The sequence below is a fragment of the Leptonychotes weddellii genome, chromosome 6 (assembly GCF_054177405.1).
Source record: "Leptonychotes weddellii isolate Sample4059 chromosome 6, ASM5417740v2, whole genome shotgun sequence".
Lineage (NCBI taxonomy): Eukaryota > Metazoa > Chordata > Mammalia > Carnivora > Phocidae > Leptonychotes > Leptonychotes weddellii.
The window spans coordinates 133,715,394-133,736,436 of NC_138374.1; the positions used below are offsets into that span (position 1 = coordinate 133,715,394).

The window sequence follows — 21,043 nt, forward strand, 5'->3', positions numbered from 1 at the left end:
CCGCGGGAAGCCTGCTTCTCCCTCTCCCACTCCCCCTGCTTGTGTTCCTGCTCTCACTATGTCTCTCTCTGTCAAATAAATAAATAAAATCTTTAAAAAAAATAAATAAAATAAAATCTTTAAAAAAGAGAGAGAGAGAGAATGAAGAGTCAACACACATTTAGAGATCAACCTCAGTTTATCAACTTCTCTATTTCTGTACCATGTTAGATTTAGGAGTGGAGGGAAAAATTAGTAAGATGAAAACAAGGACAGTATCAATGTCCTTGAGATTATTTTTTAGCTGGAAAGCTACAACTTTAAATAACTGGAGAATAATCACATATATAACCTACAAATCAAAATAACGTTTTAGCTGAACATGAATAATACAAGATAAAAGAATAATCAGTTGATAATGTTCAACAAAGAATGTCATTTTTTTAAAAGTTAGGTGATGGTTAAAGGACAGGGGTAGGGGCACCTGGGTGGCTCAGTCATTAAGCGTCTGCCTTTGGCTCAGGTCATGATCCTGGGATCGAGCCCCGCATCGGGCTCCCTGCTCAGCGGAAGGCCTGCTTCTCCCTCTCCCTCTCCCTCTCCCCCTGCTTGTGTTCCCTCTTTGGCTGTCTCTCTCTCTGTCAAATAAATAAACAAAATCTTTAATAAATAAATAAATAAATAAATAAGTAAAAGACAGGGGTAAATAAGAACAAGAATACACCTTAGTTAACTGCTACAAATGGATGAATTAAGAAGAATAAGGAGTTTGTGGAAAGAGGGTTCTAAATATTAAGCTATCATTTTAGGAACTACCATCAAGTTCCAGACAAGCTGGATGAACTTCAAGTCAAAAAGTCTCTAATCATGCAAAAAGCATGGGAACGCAGATTCCCCTGACCAGTGAAGAGTTACGTGAGGAGGATACACGTTTTCTACCAAAAAGTTGCTATTTTTGAAAGATATACATCAGTACCAAAACTGCTTTTCAAGTCTAAAACTAAGATGTGCCCAGGCATTCTATGGAAAGTGAATTTAACTGATCCAGAGTTCACACAGCATTATGAAAAAACGACCACTACACCTCTTTATTCACATTATTATATAAAATCTTTCCAAAAGTATTTAAGAAAGTTACACGAGTGGGATTAAAATTAAAAATACATCGATTATACAAAAGTTTACATATATCTATTATATGTAAGGCACTGTGCGATATAAAATCTCCTTGAGATCCAATGATCTTCTAAAAAAAAGCTCATGGTGTCCCCCACACCACTGATACTAGATGCATAAACAGTTCAAAATCCCTATGCTTTACACTAGGACAGTAGAAGGGTCCACTATTTGAAGGCAAAATAATCCAATCAACACTTCCTTTAGCTCTTCCTTCTTTCCAGCTTTGGAGGCAAGAGGTGAATACTGACATTGTGTACCCAAGACTCCCAGAAAGGAGAAGTGGGAACAAATGTCTTCAATCAATTGAAGCAATTGTGGCTCTGGAGTTGCAGGGCATGCATTCCTCACACCAGGCTAGGTCCAGTCACCCAGCTACCCGGCAAGAGTTTGCAGATGTGGGTTGGAATCTACAGCACTCTCTGTCTAGTTCTATTGTTTCCCAGACAAATACCAATGTAAGCTTTCCACAAGGCCCTAACAGAAACTAGTTGCACCGACTCCATAGCCTTATTTGAAACATGACAAAAGTAGGTATCTATCCTTGCCTTTCATGTGAAACCAGGAACTCTGAAAAGTTCTACCAAGGACTTGGGCTTTATATGTTATAGCTAAAAGGTAATAGTACTTTATTTTTAAATAACAAGCCAGAATGTATCATTCTCATTAGTATTGGTCCCTTCTAAATACAATACACATGTCTACCCAAAAATGTAATCACTGCTCAAATCATTTCTGAAACTCTTCCCTGGACTGGGGCAACAAGTGATGCAGAAAGAACATTAAAATAAAAAAGTCATATTGGAGTTCCAGTTCTGCATAAGTTGTGTAACTTTACAGAATCACTGAGCTGCAGCTTTTTCATTTATGAAATGGGATTGATAAGACCTACCTGATTGGTCGCTGGGAGGATTACGTAAGAATATGTACAGAAAGGCATTCTCACTATCTCAGCAATATCGCCCATATACATAAGATATTACTAATATTTCACTGGTCTCCCCAAGGTCTTTAGAATTCACATCATATTCTTTTTAAAACCCTCAGTGGTGATAAAAATATTCATCTGCTGAAAATGGATTTGACTTTTGGAAAAAAACAGAAGTTATTCAAAGCCAAGTCTATGTGATCAAACTAAATAAAACCATTTTTGGTCCAAAACAAGATGTGACTACAATATAATGAGTTTCTCTTATACGACCTCTAAATTTGATCTGATGGTATGCCAAAAAAGTTTTAGAAATAACTGGGGTAAAGGCGCCTGGGTGGCTCAGTCGTTAAGCGTCTGCCTTCGGCTCAGGTCATGATCCCAGGGTCCTGGGATCGAGTGCCGCATCGGGCTCCCTGCTTGGCAGGAAGCCTGCTTCTCCCTCTCCCACTCCCCTTGCTTGTGTTCCTGCTCTCGCTATCTCTCTCTCTGTCAAATAAATAAAATCTTTAAAAAAAAAAAAAAGGAAGGACTGGGGTAAGAGCAACACTAAAATAGATGTATAACTTTGAAGGACAGGATGACAAGCAATCTTTTGTATACAAAAGTTCTCATTAATGGCTATTAGCACCCAACCTACTCCCAAGCTACAACAGAAGACACCCCTGATTTCTTCTTGTCTCTCACCCCCCATATATATGCAAGGCATCACCCAATCCTATCAGTACTATCCAGGAAACTTCGGTCCATTGTTTTAGTCCTTATCCTTTTCATTTCTCACAAAGAGGACTATAAGAGGAGCTCCTCAACTGGTCTCCCTAGCAACTCTCTCTTCCCTATCATTCAATATTACCAAAGCTAACTTACTGAAAAATAAAGCTGATTTCACTGCTCTTCTACCCCAAAGTCTTTTAACAGTTCCCTGCTGCTTGCAGTATAAGGTCCATATGATAGCCAAACGAGGCCTTTCTCAACACAGCCCAAACCAACTCTCTGGACCCATTATCCTACAAATTCCCTTCAGCCCCTTATATGTCTACCACACCCAATATTATACTACATACACCCAGACAGAGGATGCCTTCTTAGGACCACATGCCTTTGCTTGTGCTGTAGAGTGGAACCTCCCTCTCTGATAAACTCATCCTTCAAAACCCAACAACTCCTAGATGGCGACTTCACCGTTTCTTTAGCCTTACTTGCACCTGCCTTGCTTCTACACCACTTCTTCATAACTCTATATCAACACCTATTATGTTGCTTAATAATTAATCTATTTACTTATCTCCTATGCTAGCCTGAGCTCTTCAAGGATAGGACTGGAATGCTTTGTGTCTAGAACACCTATAATAATGTCTGACACATAGAAGAGGCTCCAAAAAATGGTTTGTAAATGAATATGCTTATTTTAAAAAGCTGTCTTATATATTTAAAGTTAGACCTCATTTTTAGAGGTGTTTCACATGTAGCATTTTATATGATGAGCAACGTGCAGATAGTTAATGACTTTTGGTGACTTTGTGCTTAAGCAGCATGAACTTTATTAGACAAAAGCCTAGCTGTTCTTAGCTCAGTTCTCTATCTCTGTCTTGGCTTTGGCAAGTCATTCCTTGAGTGAGTGCCAAAAGAGCTTGCATTACTCAGCAGGTTATTTATTCCTGGCTAGTCTGTGAACTGTTTAGGGAGTATACAAATTATAGAGCACTATTCAAAAGCCATGACATACAGTACTCCGAGAACTAATAATTTTTAGTTAGCCAAGCATTAAAAATGTTTAACCAATACTTCTTTTAAGTGGGCCCAAATTATTGCTATTTTCATTCACAAATGAGGAAACCACAATTATGGAATCAGTGACCTTGACTTGTCCAAAATAAATGGAATTCGTGACAATACCAGAACTAGAAACCAGCTCCTAGAATTGCCTAGAAGGTATTTTCCTTTGAGGCTAAATCAGCACATTATGAACAGTTCCAAATCCCTGTAGTGAAATGGAATTTGACTCAGAACTTCAATCAGAAAAAAAAATTGGGGGGGGGGGTGCGCCTAGGTGGCTCAATGGGTTGGGCGTCTAACTCCCAACTCCCGTCCAACTGATTTCAGCTCGGGTCATGATCTAGACTGAGCCCTGGGACTTCGACCAGCTCTGTGCTCAGCAGGGAGTCTGCTTGAGATTTTCTCCCCTCCCACGCACGTGCTTGCTCTCTCTCTAAAATAAATCAATCAATCTTAAAAAAAAAAATTTAATTCCCTATGTCCCCTCTTCAGAAAGCCCTTGTGAGAAAAGAAGAGAGAGGTACCCTTCCCATGAGCTTCAGATTACTTCTAATGAAAAAGAAGTCTATTTCTTGGCATTGAATCCTAGTGGTGACGATACTACACATCTCAAAATGATACTGTCTGGACATACTTAATGAGTATGATAATTGTCAGCTTCTAAACAATAATCCTGAAACTCCTAAAATGAACTATTTAGAACCAATATGATCATTTCAAGCTAAATGTTAATTCTACCAAAAGTCCCTGACATCTACCAAAATGTGATATATCAAAGAATTCAAAATCATTCAATTATGGTAAAACTACCTGGAATAAAAAATGCAGTTCTGGCAAGACTGGCCCTGGCACACCTTAGGAAAAAAAGAAAAGGAGGGACAGGGAGAAAAATGATCGATTAAGATAACCCATTCCTGATCTCAACTCTCAAGAGGGATCGTTTCGTCACAGATAAAAACTAAATAAAGTCCCTCTATTTTTATACTGGGTGACTGAAGTGGAAAGAGAAATGAGAAGACATTTGGGGAAATCAGGAATTAAATCTCAACAACATTAAAACTAACTTTCCATAACAAATATCTTCCAAAAATAGGCCTGGCACGAAACTAAGCCGGCATTTGTACCAGGAGTGTCTAAAGTCACTTAAGTCGCTGTGTCTAGAAAGGCTCTGAATAGAGAATGGAGCCTAGAAAGAGGACAGCTCAGAATGGAAGAAAATCTAGGGTACTTCTCCGGACAGTGAATGACCTCGTATAGGAAAACTGAGACATCCGCTCCCCCTTCCTTCTCTCCCCAAGTAAAAAGAGAAACTAAAATTGAATTCCCTGGGCTGCTGTGGGGCACTAGAGCGACCGCTATGAGCGCTATTGCTAATCGCCAGCGCGATAGGGATCCAAGGCTTCCTGTCCCCTCCGCCCGGGGCCCGTTAGGAACTCAGTGCACACTCATTGCCAGCAACTAGCGTTTGCAGAAGTTATAAGCAAAGACAAAGCACACCAAGATCCCTCTCCCCGAGGCCCAATTCCTGAATAAGACCTCGAAGTCCTAGCGGATGATCCGCTGACCTCGAAATCGTAACTTTACTCTCTCGGAGCTTGGCTCTGGGTGCGGCCCCGAGAGCCATCTGGGGTGAAAGTACTGGAAGTGGGGGGAAGTGGAAAGGGCGACAACCGTGCGACCCGTCGGTAGGGAGTAGGGACGAGATAACGGGCCAGTGACCCCGAGTACGGGAGCGACTGGGGAAAGAGAAGGGGCCCTAGGATTCCACAGCGCGCGGCACGCACACCCGTGGGCCCTTTCCCTGCCCAGGCACGGGACACACAGCCGTCAGCAAGACGTAAGGGGCAGTGCAGGCCTCCCGAGGGCCGCGGACACCGACTCCCAGCCCCGGGCTAAAGTCACCTCAACAAGAGCGCAGCCATCTTGAGTTCCGGTCTGGACGGAAGTGACGCCCAACGTCCCCGCCGCCTTAGGGCGGGGTCTCTATCACGTGACAACACCAGCTCTTTATAAAGGATGGGGAGTGTCTGGGTTGCAGCTTTGTTCAGACTCTTGGTTTTCTCTGGTTGACTCCTCTCTGCCCGGTCTCCTTCGGCTGGCTTCCCCCAGAATTTGCCAGGGGTTCGGCATAAATGGCGCTGACTCAGACTCTACAGTGTGCATTTTACCTGTGAACATAATTCATTTTGTTTCGCACTACTGAACATCCGATTTGCCCTGATTCTTCACCAGGGACTCCTCAGTCTAGTTCCGCTCCCCCTCCTTCCCCCGTAGGCCGGCCAAGGCACCCAGGGAAACGGGCTCCATCCCGTTCTAGTGGGAAGCTTCGCCAATGCAGAGATACACAAGTTGAGACCCAAGTTGAGGAAGGAGCGTGAGAACGATGCAGACCACCATCCCAAGACCAGGGAGCCTCCTCTAACCACCTGGATTAGCTTTGTGCCCTACAGTTCCTGGGCTTGAGCTGCCGCCTGAGCTGGACGCCCACTAGTCAAACACAACGCTCTTTTGTTCCTTGTTTCAAGGCTATGTGGATGACACCCACAGCTAGAAGAACCCGGGGTGGGGGAAAGCTTGCTTTGATTTTTAAACACACACACACACACACGTGTGTGTGTACATATATATAGTTTTGAGGAACCCAAGCACTGCAGTCAATTGCAGAGCACTTGTGACTTAAGGAAGAAAAAGGGAATGAGAAAGGAATAGAAAATGAAAAAGTTCTTGAGTCTCTTTTTTTGTGGGGGGTAGGAGTGAAGGAGACAGCCTAGAGTAACTCCTACAATAAAACATTCAACTACATTAATATTCAGATCTCATTTATATTTAGCACTCCTGCACTTCTTTCAGGATTTAAATAGCACAAATTCACTTATTTCTTCATCAAATGAAAATACTATTTTGCATTTCTATAATACTTGACAATGAAAGCACTTTTATAGACTTTTGGACTGGAAGAGACCAGAGAGGCTCTCAGACCTGATTTTCTATCCAGTGCAGGGATCTCCTCGGCAACACTTAGGGCCACTGGTGTTCAAGACTCTGCTGTAACACATTCAGTAATAGATACCTCAAAACTCAAGTTTCATTTAGTGAACAGCTTAATCATTAGAAAGTTGTTATGTTAAAATATAGTTTTCTGGGGGTACCTGGCTGGCTCAGTCAGTGCAGCATGCGACTCTGGATCTTAGTGTTGTGAGTTCAAGGCCCATGTTGGGTGTAGAGACAATTTACAAATAAAATCTTTAAAAGTAAGAAAATAAAATACAGTTTTCTGCTATTGAACTTCCCGTCATTGATCCCACTGTGGCCCTCTGGCATTTCACATTAACAAATCCAATGAATGCCTCTTTCACTTAGCTCTTTAAATAATTTCATTTTATATATGTATATAAGTTATATATATTATATATATGTTATATATTTTTTATATTTTATATATATTTTTATATATATAATATTTAATTCTCATTCCCTTTTTCTTCCTTAAGTCACAAGTGTTTTGCATATATAAGTTATATATATATATATAAAACTTTAAAGTTATATATATAACAAAATATAATATATACTATATATATAGTTTTATATATAAATAGTTATATATATTTATATATATATATAATCTTTTGCCAGAGTATGTGAAAGTGCTATAGGGGATTCAAAGATACAAACATGTAATTGTCCTCAAGAAGCTTATAGCCTTAGCAGAATTAGTAAATAAATAAATACAACAAAGAAAGTAGCAATCCCATGAAAGAAAGTATAAGTAAAAGGGGTGGGTCGATGAAAGTAGAAAGTGATTATTTGCAGCTGGGGAGGTGGGGTTAGGGAGGTGTAATTGACTACAACAACATGCTGTGAACATTTACTGATGATTTTGCCTGTGGAGTTTATGATCAAGTCCCATATTTAGAGTTCTGCAATCCAAACCCAATACCAATCACAGAACCCACCATCCCCTATGTAAGGAGATGACAGGTAGGTACCAGGAGCCTGGGGCTTTACGGGTGAACCTGCAGTGGTCCCACTGCGGGAACAACAGTGGCCTCTCTCCTCAAAGTAACCTGTAGGGCCCGTAATTGATGGAAATTAATCACATTGAAACTCAAACAAGATATTAAGTCAAGCCCCTTATCACCAGGGTTTATCTTAAAAATAAGCAGGAGGGAAAAGCAGAGTCTAGCCAAGGCCTGAGGTCAGAGAAAGAAAGGGGAAGAAAGAAGGGAAAACATTTCAAATGGGAGTATGAGAGTTTCAGTGAAAAAAAAAATCATTTCAGATAATCCCAAGGAGGGAAACAAAGGAGGCAGCAATCTGCAGTGCTTTGGTCTGAATGATTTTTTGGCCGGATTTGTCTTAAAACTCAGCTCTGACCATGTAGACATCCCTAACCCCACATATTACTCCTTCAGGAAATTCTTATTGTTAGGAGTTAGTTGGACAGGTAGTCAGGGCCAGGGTCCCCAGCAAGAAAGTATGGAGTCAGGACAGCTAAAATAAAACAGCACTAACACCCTGTTTTGCAGTTTAGACAGGACCACACTAACGTTCTGCTTTGACACCTTTGCAGAAATGACTTCTGCAAATTGTCTGAAACTAAGGCAATTAACCACAAAGCATTTGTCAGTATCACAGGGCAAAGGGCAGTTAAGACATTAAACCCCCAGATGTCAGCAAAAAAAGACCATCAGCACAGAGACGTTAACCTAATAGGTAGACAGATACATGACCAAGGCCCTGATTGGCATGACTCAGCACACCCTGATTGCTTAAGACAGTTCTGCAAAAGAGCTCATAAAAACCCCTAAACTTAGACACTCCGAGGGCAACCCTCTCAGGCCCCCCTCCCTCTTTGGGAGCTTTAAACTACTGTTCAATAAATTTTGCTTTGCTGCCCACCACTCTTCATCTGGTCTACCTCTTCATTCTTTGAAGTGGCATGATGAAGAACCACAAGCACTAAGGGGACAAAAATCATGTAACATTATGATGTACCAATTAAACCCACCCTCTTTTGTCTGCCATTTAGTGCCCTTAACTAATTGGCTTCAACTCTCCTGTACAGACTTGTTTCAAGTTCCCCCAAATCAAGTCAAAGTGGAGGGCACAAGATCTGCCTTGAATATGCTCAATACTTCACAAACTTACCCAACACACACACACAACACACACACACACACACATTTTCCTACTTCTTTGTTTTTGCTTTTGCTATTCTGCCTAGATACCTTCACTACCCTTTCCATATCTAATATTGCCTTCTACATACAACTCCCCCTTCCTCTGAACTTCATTTATTTTATTTCCTTATTTATTTAGGGCTCCACACCCAGCGTGGAGCCCAGTACAGGGCTTGAACTCACAACCCTGAGATCAAGACCTGAGCTGAGATCAAGAGTCAGACATTTAACCAACTGAGCCACCCAGGCGCCCCCGTTTACTTTTGTTTTTAATCTCTGTTACATAACAATCTCCCTGACGTTTGTGAAGTATTGGGCATATTTGAGCAGACGTGGTTGAGCCCACCTTGGTATTCTCAGCATTTTGTTCTTCTCTCTGCTATGGCAAGCATCATGGTTTATTATATTGGGTTATTGATGGGTTCGTCCTCTGCTCCTCCCTTCTCTGCACCCCCCCAACTAGATTTTAAACTCTTTCAAGGAGAAACTTAATTTTTATTCCTCTTTCTGTTACCCACATACCCATACTTTACATACAGCTGGCACTCAATAGAATTTTGTTGCCTTGTTCTAAATTGACATGGACTTAAACTGCAGTGTGAGGCATTGAAAAATTCTGATGAAGAGGGAAAGCTCAGGGGATTCTTCCCTGGATATTTTCCAATGGGGAAAAGCTCTATCAGGGAAGAATCACCCAGGATGCAGGGAAATGGAAAAAAAAAAAAAGGACGCCCAAATGACCTGGTCATCTCAAGGAGCCTGTAATGCAACCCATAGTCATAAAACAAAACAAAACAAAACACAAAAAAACGAGGGACATCCCATTTTCAAGTTCTCAGGGGGACCCACTCTCTGGTAAGGAAGCTACAGAGGAATCCCTTCCCTGAGCCTTAGGATTTAGGTTCCCCTGCCCATCTATCCCTCAGAGAAGTGTGTTTATGTCCCTTTTTCTGTCCCTCTCCCTCTCAACCCCCCCACCCCAGCATTCCAGCCCAGGGCAGGGGGAGGCCAGCAGACACAAAGCCCTCTGTGTATGGGGTGGTATGTGTCCCCCCCCACCCCTCTACCCAGAGGACACAATGCCCCTTCTGCTCCCTGTGCTCTGCCCCCCTCCCCACCACCTCTCAACTGCACATGCCAGGCTGCAATTGGTTACTAGCTCAGGACAGCCCCCTCATACTGGCACCCCAGGGGATTTTAAGCGGATTCCAGGAACACCCCGCTCAGTTACTTGTCCCCCACTCTCCCAACCCCACAGACGCTCCGGGCCCTAGCCCCTGGCCCAGCTATGGCTCCTGGGGCTCCTTCATCCAGCCCCAGTCCTATCCTGGCTGCACTGCTCTTCTCCTCTTTGGGTAAGTGGAGCCGCCCCAGGCTGGGGGTCCTGGGGCTCAGGGTGTCTCTCAGCAACCTTCTCACTGCCTTTGCTGCAATCCCCACTGCAACCAAAGATTGAGCAGGAGCAGGAAGGTGATATTATACTCGGGGGGGTGGGGGAAATATATATATATATTTTGGAGAGACGCAATAAAGGTGTTCTGTGAAGGGAGAAGGTAAAAGAGTGTAGAGAACTTCCCTGAGGTGGACCTGACTGGACCCAGACTGGAAAGTAGTAACATGGCCCCAGAGCCATGCTGAGGGCCTGGTGGGAAGCGGTGTTATCGCGTGGTAGGGAATAGGATCAGACACCTGGGTTCTGGTCCCTACTCATTCCGTAGTAGTGTGTGAGGTACTTAACCTTAGTTTCCCTCAACAGAAAAGTCAGGGAATGTGATCTAAGGAAGGAGCCCAAGGTTTGTGGTTCCAACTCCTCCAATCCTTTGTCTCTTGGTGCCTCCATTTCTCCCTGTGGATCCATTGTCTATTATGTGGGTGAGTGGAGTAGAAGGGAGATTCTATGAGATTCTAAGATCTTGTCCATCTAAAGTTGTCTTCCTTCAAAAGTTGACCAACCCCTTCTTTACCCCATGACAGATGTTGGGTGAGCAAGAGGAGGTCAAAGTAGGGTTATTCGAATGGATGCTTCCCTTCTCCAAACTGCCCCAAAGCCTAGTACCATAGATAAGCAGTAGGCAAACTGAGGGTGAGAGAGAACTGCTCAGAATATCCAAGGTTCTCTGCTGTCAGCTCTTTGAGTCCTAAACCCAGAACCCATACTCTTCTGGGTGTTGTACTGGACTACTCTGGGACACCCAGAGAAAATGTTAAAGATAGGGAGTTAGAGAAGGTTATAGTGAGGGAAATGGGGAGAGGCAGTCTTGGAGAATAAGGAAGAGAGTTCTGTCCCAGAACCTGTCCCAGCCATAGAACCGTTGAGCAGAACTGAAGGGCAGTGGTGGATGTTAGAACAGGAGGAATAGAAGTTAGATCCAATGAATAACTTTCATTGCTGCATTTGGGTTTCCCAAGAGAGCTCTAAGAAGTGAGTCACTGATATTGCATGCTGAGGTGGGAGATTTGAGACTATGGAGCAGGAGTGGGGGGGCTAAGGGGTAGGGGATGGCATAAGCCCCCAACATTGGTCAGACAATGGGTCCCTGTTTGTTTGGTTGCTTCCTCCCCCTCCCATAGAACAAAAGGGTCTACAGTTGCCCCCACCCAGGGCCAGCCCACACACATAATCTCCCTGGAATGGCCTTCCTTGTGTGGGTGAGTCTTGGGAGTGGCACTGGGCCAGAATGGCCAAGAGGAGGGTGAGGAGGGTCAAACCACAGAGGGCTCACATGCAGAGTCATCTGAGCTCTGGGCTCAGGGGTCTTCCTCTGTACCCAGCTTCCCCTGAGAGGGGTAAAAGACCCTTCTCTCCCTGACCTCCCAGTCAATAGCAAGCTGTATGGCAACTAGGGATTCAGCAGTGAGGACAGTTGAGCCAGGAAAAAACATTCTTTAGTTATTTTCATTTTTTTTGCAAGAAATTTGAGTTTGTGATGCTGTGAAATACTATACAGCTGTTAAAAATAAGATTGATCTCTATGAATCAACATGGGAAGCTCCGATCGACCAACCGATAGATAGATAGATAGATGATATAGATAGATAGATAGATAGATAGATAGATAGATAGATAGATAGATAGATAGATGATAGATAGATAGATAGATGATAGATAGATAGATTCTATATAAATATTCTTAAGTGAAAAAAACCAAGTAGAATATGATGCAATGTATGTCAAAAGAAAAGAAAGATCCATAAAACAAAACTATTTCATATAAGCACATGTACATCTTGAGTTTGTTGAGTTTATATTACACTTGATACATAGAAAACGGTTACGCACTAAATTGATTAACAGTCAATTGGGAGAGGGGACTACAGGAAAGGAGTTGGTTGGGGGTGTGTGTTAAGAGGAACTCTAGCTTTATCTGTATGGTTTGAATAGTTTATAAAAAGAATGCAAAATGTAGTACTGTAAACTTATAATAAATTTTAAAAACCTTAAAGCCTACATCTAAGGGGTGACTTAAGAGTTAAATACTGACCCAAAGGGAAAGTGAGACGTGGAGACAGAATCCAACTTCTGGAAGTCCTCAAGAGAGGTCTGTTACTGCTGATTTCATTTCCTTTAATGAACATGCTAAAGAGCTTGAACCAACACAGTGTTCCCACCCAATTATTCAGTCAGCCCAGAGAGATTTGGGCTTGAGAGTTGATCATTGCTTCCCCAGCTTTGCTATGGCCTCTGACTCAGCTCTTGACTTCCTATTGGTGTCACTTCCTCTATATGCCTCATTGAGCACACCTGTGCATCTGATTCCCCTCTCTGCTTGCAGTGCTCCCCCCAGCCCAGGCCATTGTGGTTTACACGGACAGGGAGGTCCACGGTGCTGTGGGCTCCCGGGTGACCCTGCACTGCTCCTTCTGGTCCAGTGAGTGGGTCTCAGATGACATCTCCTTTACCTGGCGCTACCAGCCCGAAGGGGGCCGTGATGCCATCTCGGTGAGTGCCTGCTGGGGTCGGGGCGGGGGGAGGGGAGGGGTTGTCCTGGGATTGGATAACGAAAGGCTGGCTTCGAAGAACAATGGAAAAGAGCACTTGGGCAAAGGAGGGGAGATCCTTCAGGAGCCATAACCCTATGTTTGGCAAGGTAAGCGGCAATCTGACTAGGGCCCATCTACATTCTCTCCCCACCCCCAACTTCCCTCTCCAGCTCAGGATCCCTTACCCTGAGGCTACACTCACATACTTCTCCTCATTCCTCATAGATCTTCCACTACGCAAAAGGACAACCCTACATTGACGAGGTGGGGACCTTCAAGGAGCGCATCCAGTGGGTAGGGGACCCTCGCTGGAAGGATGGCTCTATTGTCATACACAACCTGGACTACAGTGACAATGGCACCTTCACCTGTGACGTCAAAAACCCACCAGACATAGTGGGCAAGACCTCTCAGGTCACACTCTATGTCTTTGAAAAAGGTGTGGGGGCGTCTGGGAATACGCAATGGGGTGGGTATTGGGGAGGACTGGGGGGCTGGGGGAAGGGGCAAAACACCTGGGCGATTGTCCTTCAGGCTCTGGGAGGGTGCGCGGAAGGCAGCCTTGGCTGAGAGCTGTACATCCCCAACAGCAGGCGACAGGTGTGGGGCTAAGACCCAAAGGGGCATGGCCCTGCTCACTCCTTTACTTCTTTTCCCTCCCCTCCTAGTGCCAACCAGGTACGGGATAGTCCTGGGAGCCGTGATCGGGGGAGTCATAGGGGTCGTGCTGTTGCTACTCCTGCTTTTCTATGTGATTCGGTTCTGCTGGCTACGCAGACAGGCGGCCCTGCAAAGGAGGCTCAGGTAAGGGGAGCCTGCTGCCCATCTGGACAGAGACGCTCCAGTGGGGGTGGGGGGGCAAAAGGAAGAGGAGGCTGTAGCTGCTCTGGAGGGGGCTCCCGCCTGGAGGGGGCAGACCGACAGCAACCCTTTTCCCTGCAGTGCCATGGAGAAGGGGAAATTGCATAAGGCCGCGAAAGACTCCTCCAAGCGCGGCCGGCAGGTGAGTGGGAGCCGGGGCCCGGCCGAGCTGGGGCGCTGCGGGGCAGCAGTGAGGGGTGGGGTGGGAGGAGTCAGGCCCCAGCAGACCCGGCCGCTGACGCGCGACCCCTCCCTGCAGACGCCAGTGCTGTATGCCATGCTGGATCACAGCAGAAGCACCAAGGCGGCCAGTGAAAAGAAGTCCAAGGGGCTGGGGGAGTCTCGCAAGGATAAGAAATAGCGGTTAGCGGGCCGGGCGGGGGGTCGGGGGGCAGGTCCGGAGTCCACCAAAGGTTCTCAGGTGGTGGTCATTGAGATGGAGCTACGGAAGGATGAGCAGAGCTCGGAACTCCGGCCTGCGGTCAAGTCCCCCAGCAGAACCAGCCTCAAGAACGCCCTCAAGAACATGATGGGCCTGGACTCAGACAAGTGACCACCCCCCGGGCCCTGCCAGAGCAGGGGGACCTGGGCTCCTCTTAGCCCCCGTCTAGGTGCTTTCCTCCTTAGCTCCCCAGCCCCCGCCCTGCCCTCAGCAGCCTTTGAGATGTAAGTTTCATTCCAAACTTCATTCCCCGGCACTTCCTATTTTCCCCCACCTTCCTTCCCCGGCTTGCTGGGAGCCCAGGGCCTGACCCTACCCTTCACCAGCCCCAAGGACTGTGTGTTTGGTGCCTGTCCCTCCGGCACCGAGAAGAAAGGGACCTTGATACCCTGTGCCTCAACCCCAGGCCACCTGGCCTTTCCATCCCTTGCACCACCCAGCGTGTCCCTCCCTCCGGTTTTCCTTTCTGACCCTCCCTCCCTTCCATCAGGTGGCCCAGCTTCATACTGTGTCCTCCCAGCTAGCTAACATCCAGATCGTCCAGATCAGACTCTCCTTCAGGGTTTATTTAGGTTGTTAGTTATTTTTTATTTTTTAATCCATTCTTTTTTGTTTGTTTGCCTGTACCCTCCCCCCATGACTGAGTACCAATGACGTCATGTGGTTTTTGCAATTCCCCACTCCCCATTATATCCTTAATGGAGAGCCAGCCCAAGCAGAGGGGCCCCTGATGCTCAGTCCTCAACTACAGGATTGGTGCCCCTGACCACTTTGGAGCACTGTTCTGGGACTCAAGGTCATGGGGAAGGAGAGACAGAGAGAGGCAAAGAATCCTCACAGGTCAGAGGATTGAGGAGGGGCCAAATAACCCTTAAGAAATGGCTTTTAAGCAACCAAAGAGAAAGGAGAAACAAATGGGAAATGGGGGGGGAGGGGAGAGGCTGCACTCCCAGCCATAGGGGATTGTTAGGATTTTTCTACATTCTGTATATTTCTTCACAAACCTCCAGTGTCCTTAAATGTTTAATAAACACTGACATTTCCAGAAGTTCTGCCTCCATCTCCAATTTCCTCATTCTCCTGGGAATATCCCCACCCCTTATTCCATCCCCAACCTCCTACCTTCTCCCATCCTTTCCCTCTCCCACTCTTCTTCCTCATCTACTGGTTTCAGTTAAGAATTTGGCTTTATGGTATGGACTTCCATAGTAGAGTGGAAAAAAACTCTGAAATCAGCTGACAAGACACACTCAACAAATACCCAGTGAGCTTACATTATGTGCTATTACACGGGTTAAAACACGGACTCCCTCTTTGCCAGGATCTTAATTTTGAAAATATGTCAGCCAATCACTAGCTGTGTGGCCCATGGCTAGTTCTTTGATTTTGGTAAGTCTGTTTCTGCATTAGTAAACTCAGATGATACCTGCCCTGCTTAATTCCCTGGATTTTTATGAGAATCACATGAGATCCTGTATACGGAAACCTTTGTAAACTATAAACTGATGTGCAATGAAGATATTAGGGATCAGTCCTTTAGAGATGTTTCTATATCCTGCCTAAAGGATTACACTTTACAAACTAGCATAAATCCCAGACCTATAAACACACATACATACAACTGTAGTTGGTTCACTATCTGAGCTATGCTCTTAATAAATCATTACCTAGGTTGTTGGCATGCTAATTTAAGTACACCATTAATATCCTGAAATACTTAGATGATTGTGGAAAGATGTATATATATATATCATTTTCCCTGGGGAGTTCAGGGGGGTCACTGATGGCAAAAAACAAGACTCCCACAAGTCATCTTTTCACCTTATTAAGAGGTTAAAGATAAGATTTTATTAATTTTTTTAAAGATTTTATTTATTTATTTGACAGAGAGAGACACAGTGAGAGAGGGAACACAAGCAGGGGGAGTGGGAGAGGGAGAAGCAGGCTTCCCGCTGAGCAGGGAGCCCGATGCGGGGCTCAATCCCAGGACCTTGAGATCATGACCCGAGCCAAAGGCAGACACTTAACGACTGAGCCACCCAGGCGCCCCAAGATTTTATTTTTTTTTAATACTTTATTTACCTGAGAGAGCGAGAGAGAGAGAGATCACAAGCAGGGGGGAGGGGTAGAAGGAGAAGCAGCCCCCCCCCCTGCTGAGCAGGGAGCCCCCGATGCCACCGACCCAATCCCAGGACCCTGGGATCAGGACCTGAGCCAAAGGTAGACGCTTAACCGACTGAGCCACCCAGGCGCCCTAAAGATAAGATTTTAAACACGAGCTTTGCCAAAGACCAGAGTGCTTTCATTTACTTCAAGAGGTGTCTTCCACTTTCTTAAAAGGAAAAATTAAAAAAAAGAAAAAAAAATTAAACCAAATTCATTTTAATATAAAGGCTAATAGATTCCACTGGGTAAATGCAAATCAAAACTACAATGAGCTACCGCTTCACCCCCATTAGGATGGCTACTATCAAAAAACAAAACAAGGATGTAGAAAAATTAGAACCCTGTACTCTCCCGCTGGGAATGTAAAAATGGTGCAGCCCCCGTGGAAAGCAATATGGAAGTTCCTCAAAAAATTTAATATAGAATTACCATATCATTCAGCAGTCTACTTTTGGATGTATACCCAAAACAATAGAAAGCAAGATCTTAAGAGATATTTGTACACCCCCGTTCACAGCAGTATTAGGCACAATAATTAAAATGTGGAAGCAACCCAAATGTTCATCAATGGATGATTGACTATTATTCAGAAAGGAAGGAAATTCTGACTTATGCTACAACATGAATGAACTTGAGGACACTATGCCATGTAAAATAAGCCAGTCACAAAAAGACAAATACTATATGATTCCACTTATATGATGTACTTAGAGTAGTCACATCATAGAGACAGAAAGTAGAATGGTGGTTTCCAGGTGCTGGGGGGAAGACGCTTAACTGACTGAGCCACCCAGGAGCCTCCCCCCACCCTTTTTAAAAGATTTTATTTATTTATTTATTTATTTATTTATTTATTTATTTATTTATTTGAGAGAGACAGAGAACATAGATTACTTTAAAATCTTAAAAAAAAGGTAGAGATTGAAACAACCTAGAAGACATCTTTTGTTTGTCCCACATGATATGTATTTGTTTATTTAAATTAAAGCTACATTTGATTGTCACAGGGCAAGAATCATCTTAAGCTGAATATTATTCCCCCGTCCAGGTGAGACCTGCAGTCTCACTACTCATTTCCTTACCTGCCTGACCACTCTTAATGTATGAATTTGCTACCCTGCCTTAAAACATCCAAGAAATTGGACAAATATTTATGGGTGGGAGTGAGGTTGGGGTAGGGAGGCTACAGTCAGACTACACACACAGAGCTCTTCACAGCTCCTCAACCAGACCACAAGTCATGGTGCTCATCTCTGGCTACACTGTCTACTCCTCAAACTCAGCCATAGTCCCACTGAATATTCTGTTACCTAAAGACTACATTGTGAAGTTAATGTCTAACAACTTCTATGATAACATAAATATGAGAAGAAAGAGATGAATAAAATGCTTAACTTAGACAAATAAACATATCTAAAACAAACAAATAGAAAATATGTCAATTCAGTCCTTGTTTCTGTGATTGGTCAAGAAGCCAGAGGGGCGCCTGCGTGGCTCCGTCGTTACGCGCCTGCCTTCAGCTCAGGTCATGATCTCAGGGTCCTGGGATCAAGCCCTGCTTCGGGCTCCCTGCTCAGCGGGGAGCCTGCTTCTCCCTCTCCCACTCCCTCTGCTTGTGTTCCCTCTCTCGCTGTGTGTCTGTCAAATAAATAAATAAAATCTTTAAAAAAGAAAAAAAGAAGCCATAATTGTTTGTCTAAAACAAGCAAATAGAAAATATGTTAATTCAGTCCTTGTTTCTGTAATTGGACAAGAAGCCATAATTGATATTTAGGAACTCCTTCCACTACTCATTCTGTATTTCCCCTGCCCTTAGCCAGAATCTCAGATAGTCAGGGTTCTTTACCTGGTAAAGTGACCCAAACTTCATTTCCAACTCAAGGTCTGAGCTCTCAATTGCCCCGCCTTTTTTTGGTGCTACATGTTTCTATTAACATTTACTATAAGGCATGGAAGTACTAAGTGGTGCCCAGAGAATCCCCTGGGTTCCAGAAATAGCTCTCCAATCCCAGTGTGCACCAGCAGCCCAAATTTCTTCTAGGTTATCAGGATCAATCACACCAGCCAGTTGAGTAATCCTTGAACCTCTTGGTTCCCAGATGACCAAGTGATAGTCTCATCTTCCAGTTCAATGGAACAATTGTGTTCACTGGTAGAAACATTTTCCCTCTGGGAAATAAGTCCTTCAAACCAGCAGAGCTCAAAGTTGCTGAGAGAAACAAAAATTCTGTGAGGGGGTTAGTAGGTGTAATAGTGAAAGAGCCACACTACTTCCACCCCATGACCTCTGAATCCTATACTCTGGCTGTGGGGAAGACGACACCATATAATGGTCTCTGATTCAAAGCATCTATTGGCATCTGGTAAGACAGAGCTCCGTTCTTCCAGTGTTGTCTCCCAACCATTGCTGTGAGTCTTCAGTAAGCCCTTCCATGTTTCAAATAGGCATCTGCTTCTAGGTGATGGAGTATATGGTAAGACCACTTAATTCCATGAGCACAAGCGCATCATTGCACTTTCTTTGCTATGAAGTAAGTTCCTTGATTAGACAGAATGCTATAGGGAATGCTACAACTATGGGTAAGGCATTCTGTGAATCCACCAAAGGTGGTGCTGGCAAAGTATTATGAGCAAAGAAGGCAAATCCATGTCCAGAATATGACTATTTCAGGGAGGACAAATCTATACACCCCCTGTGATGAAAGAGGTCCAATATAATTAACCTGCCATCAGATGTCTGGCTGGTTCTCCCAGGGAATAGTACATATCAGGGACTCAGTGTTGCGCTCTGCTGCTGAGATGTTAGCATTCAGCAATTGTATTAACCAGATCGGCCTTGATGAGAAATCTATGTTGTTGAGCTCATTCACAGCCTCCAGGCCTACCAACATGACCACTTGGTTCAAGAGACCATTGAGCAAGCACTGGGGTGAACAGGGAAAGACGCCTTTGGTGGGCATTCACCATCTGAGCCCATTCTCAGCATTTTGTTCACACATCTCTTCCCCAGACTTCCTTGCTACCAGTCTTCCAATCTTGTTCTTTCTGGTCTCTGACCATCCAGCCAAACCGTTAGTAACTGCCCTTGAAGCAGGGTAGATCTGTACCTCTGGCCATTTCTCACTCCAAGGAGTAGACAACCAAATGTACTACCCACTAAGACTAGTCTTTTTCCTTCACTGAGAGAAGTTTCCTTCACCATTGTCCTTCAGTGTCACTCCTGAGGGAGCCATAATGCTATAGCTCTTCACTTTTGAAGTTTGTTTATTGATTCATTTAAAAAGATTTTTTTTTAAGTAGGCTCCACACTGGGCTTGAACTCATAACCCTAAGATCAAGACCTGAGCTGAGATCAAGAGTCTGACACTTAACTGACTGAGCCACCCAGGTGCCCCTATTTATTTTTTTTAGTAATCTTTGCACCCAATGTGGGGCTTGAACTCACAACCCCAAGATCAAGAGTCACATGCTATTCCGATTGAGACAGCCAGGTCCCCCTTTAGCTCTTCACTTTGGGGTGGTACCAGCATATAAACCAGGCTGAAGTTTGTTTGTTTCTAATTCCGTTGACTGGTCGTGCATCGAGGAAGAGGGGGCAATGCAACTGGAGCAGTGTCAAAGGATCCTGGGCCACCTGCTCTTACAAGTTACCTTCTGGACCTGTTCAAGCTTGGTTCTTTATATACAGCTTCCATTAACGGTAAAATGCTGTTGTGTATACCCAGTCTTATCGCTAGGTGGATGAAACAACAGCTGGTCCATGATGGGAAGCTCAGGTCCCATAGTCACCTGATGTTCTCTAATCTTTTCCTGCTTAGCTCACTCAAGGGAGCTGAACGTTCCACCCTGGCCCATAAGCCAGGGCTGTGGATCACACACGATTTCTGAATGCAGGAGACCAATTAGGGGGCAGAATAAAATGTGAGTTAGGGAGTCAGAAGGGCCTAAAGTTTTAAGGGAGTTTTTTAACCCCTCTGAACCCCTCTCAATTTATTAAATGGGTGTGATATTGTATAATTGTTAATGAGAATCAAGGTGTGATCTTGACATTTATATTAAGAAATACATCTTTGGTCTTCATCCTGTTTCTGGCATAGAGCTCCAAAACTCTTGGAATTTCCTAATTGATGAGAACAATAAAGATGTCATTTGATATGTTAGTGAGGTGACATGTGGAAAGCCCCTAGATAACCTAAAGATGGTGCTGGATGCCAGGAGAAGCATCCGCGTGATTAGAGATTTGGAACTTTCTGTCCCATCCCCCTGACCTCCAGGGAGGGGAGGGGGGCTTAGAGGTTGGATCAATCACCAATGGCCAACGAGTTAACCAATCATGCCTGTGTAATGAAGCCTCCATAAAAACTTAAAAGGATGGGGTTCAGAGAGTTTCTGGGTTGGCAAACACTTGGAAATGTGCAGAGAATGGTGCAGTTGCAGAGAGCATGGAAGCTCCTGGCCCTTTCCCCATACATTGCCCTCTATATTCTATCTGGCCATGCTAAAGGTCTATCCTTTCATAATGAGCCAGTAATCTGGTAGGTAAAATGTTTC

General features: G+C 44.4%; 2 protein-coding genes across 5 annotated transcripts in view; one reads left to right on the top strand and one right to left on the bottom strand.

Moving 5' to 3' along the window:
* The window catches only part of SDHC (succinate dehydrogenase complex subunit C), a 59,147-nt gene that overhangs the window by 29,919 nt on the left and 8,185 nt on the right, over positions 1-21,043 (bottom strand). For 2 of the 4 annotated variants that reach the window (XM_006747396.3, XM_081825272.1), the window contains exon 1: positions 5,762-5,826. The exons of 1 other annotated variant lie outside the window; for it this stretch is intronic. In XM_006747396.3, the coding sequence (XP_006747459.2) occupies positions 5,762-5,781 (20 nt within the window). In that variant the 5' untranslated portion in view covers positions 5,782-5,826. Of the gene's footprint in view, positions 1-5,761; positions 5,827-21,043 lie in introns of those variants that run through there. One more of the 4 variants, XM_031018247.2, reaches the window with a different exon arrangement.
* MPZ (myelin protein zero) lies at positions 10,239-15,374 on the top strand. Its single transcript, XM_006747395.3, is given in 6 exon segments — positions 10,239-10,397; positions 12,816-12,982; positions 13,249-13,462; positions 13,692-13,827; positions 13,966-14,026; positions 14,144-15,374. Coding segments are annotated over 6 exon segments (939 nt in total). The 5' UTR covers positions 10,239-10,330; the 3' UTR covers positions 14,438-15,374.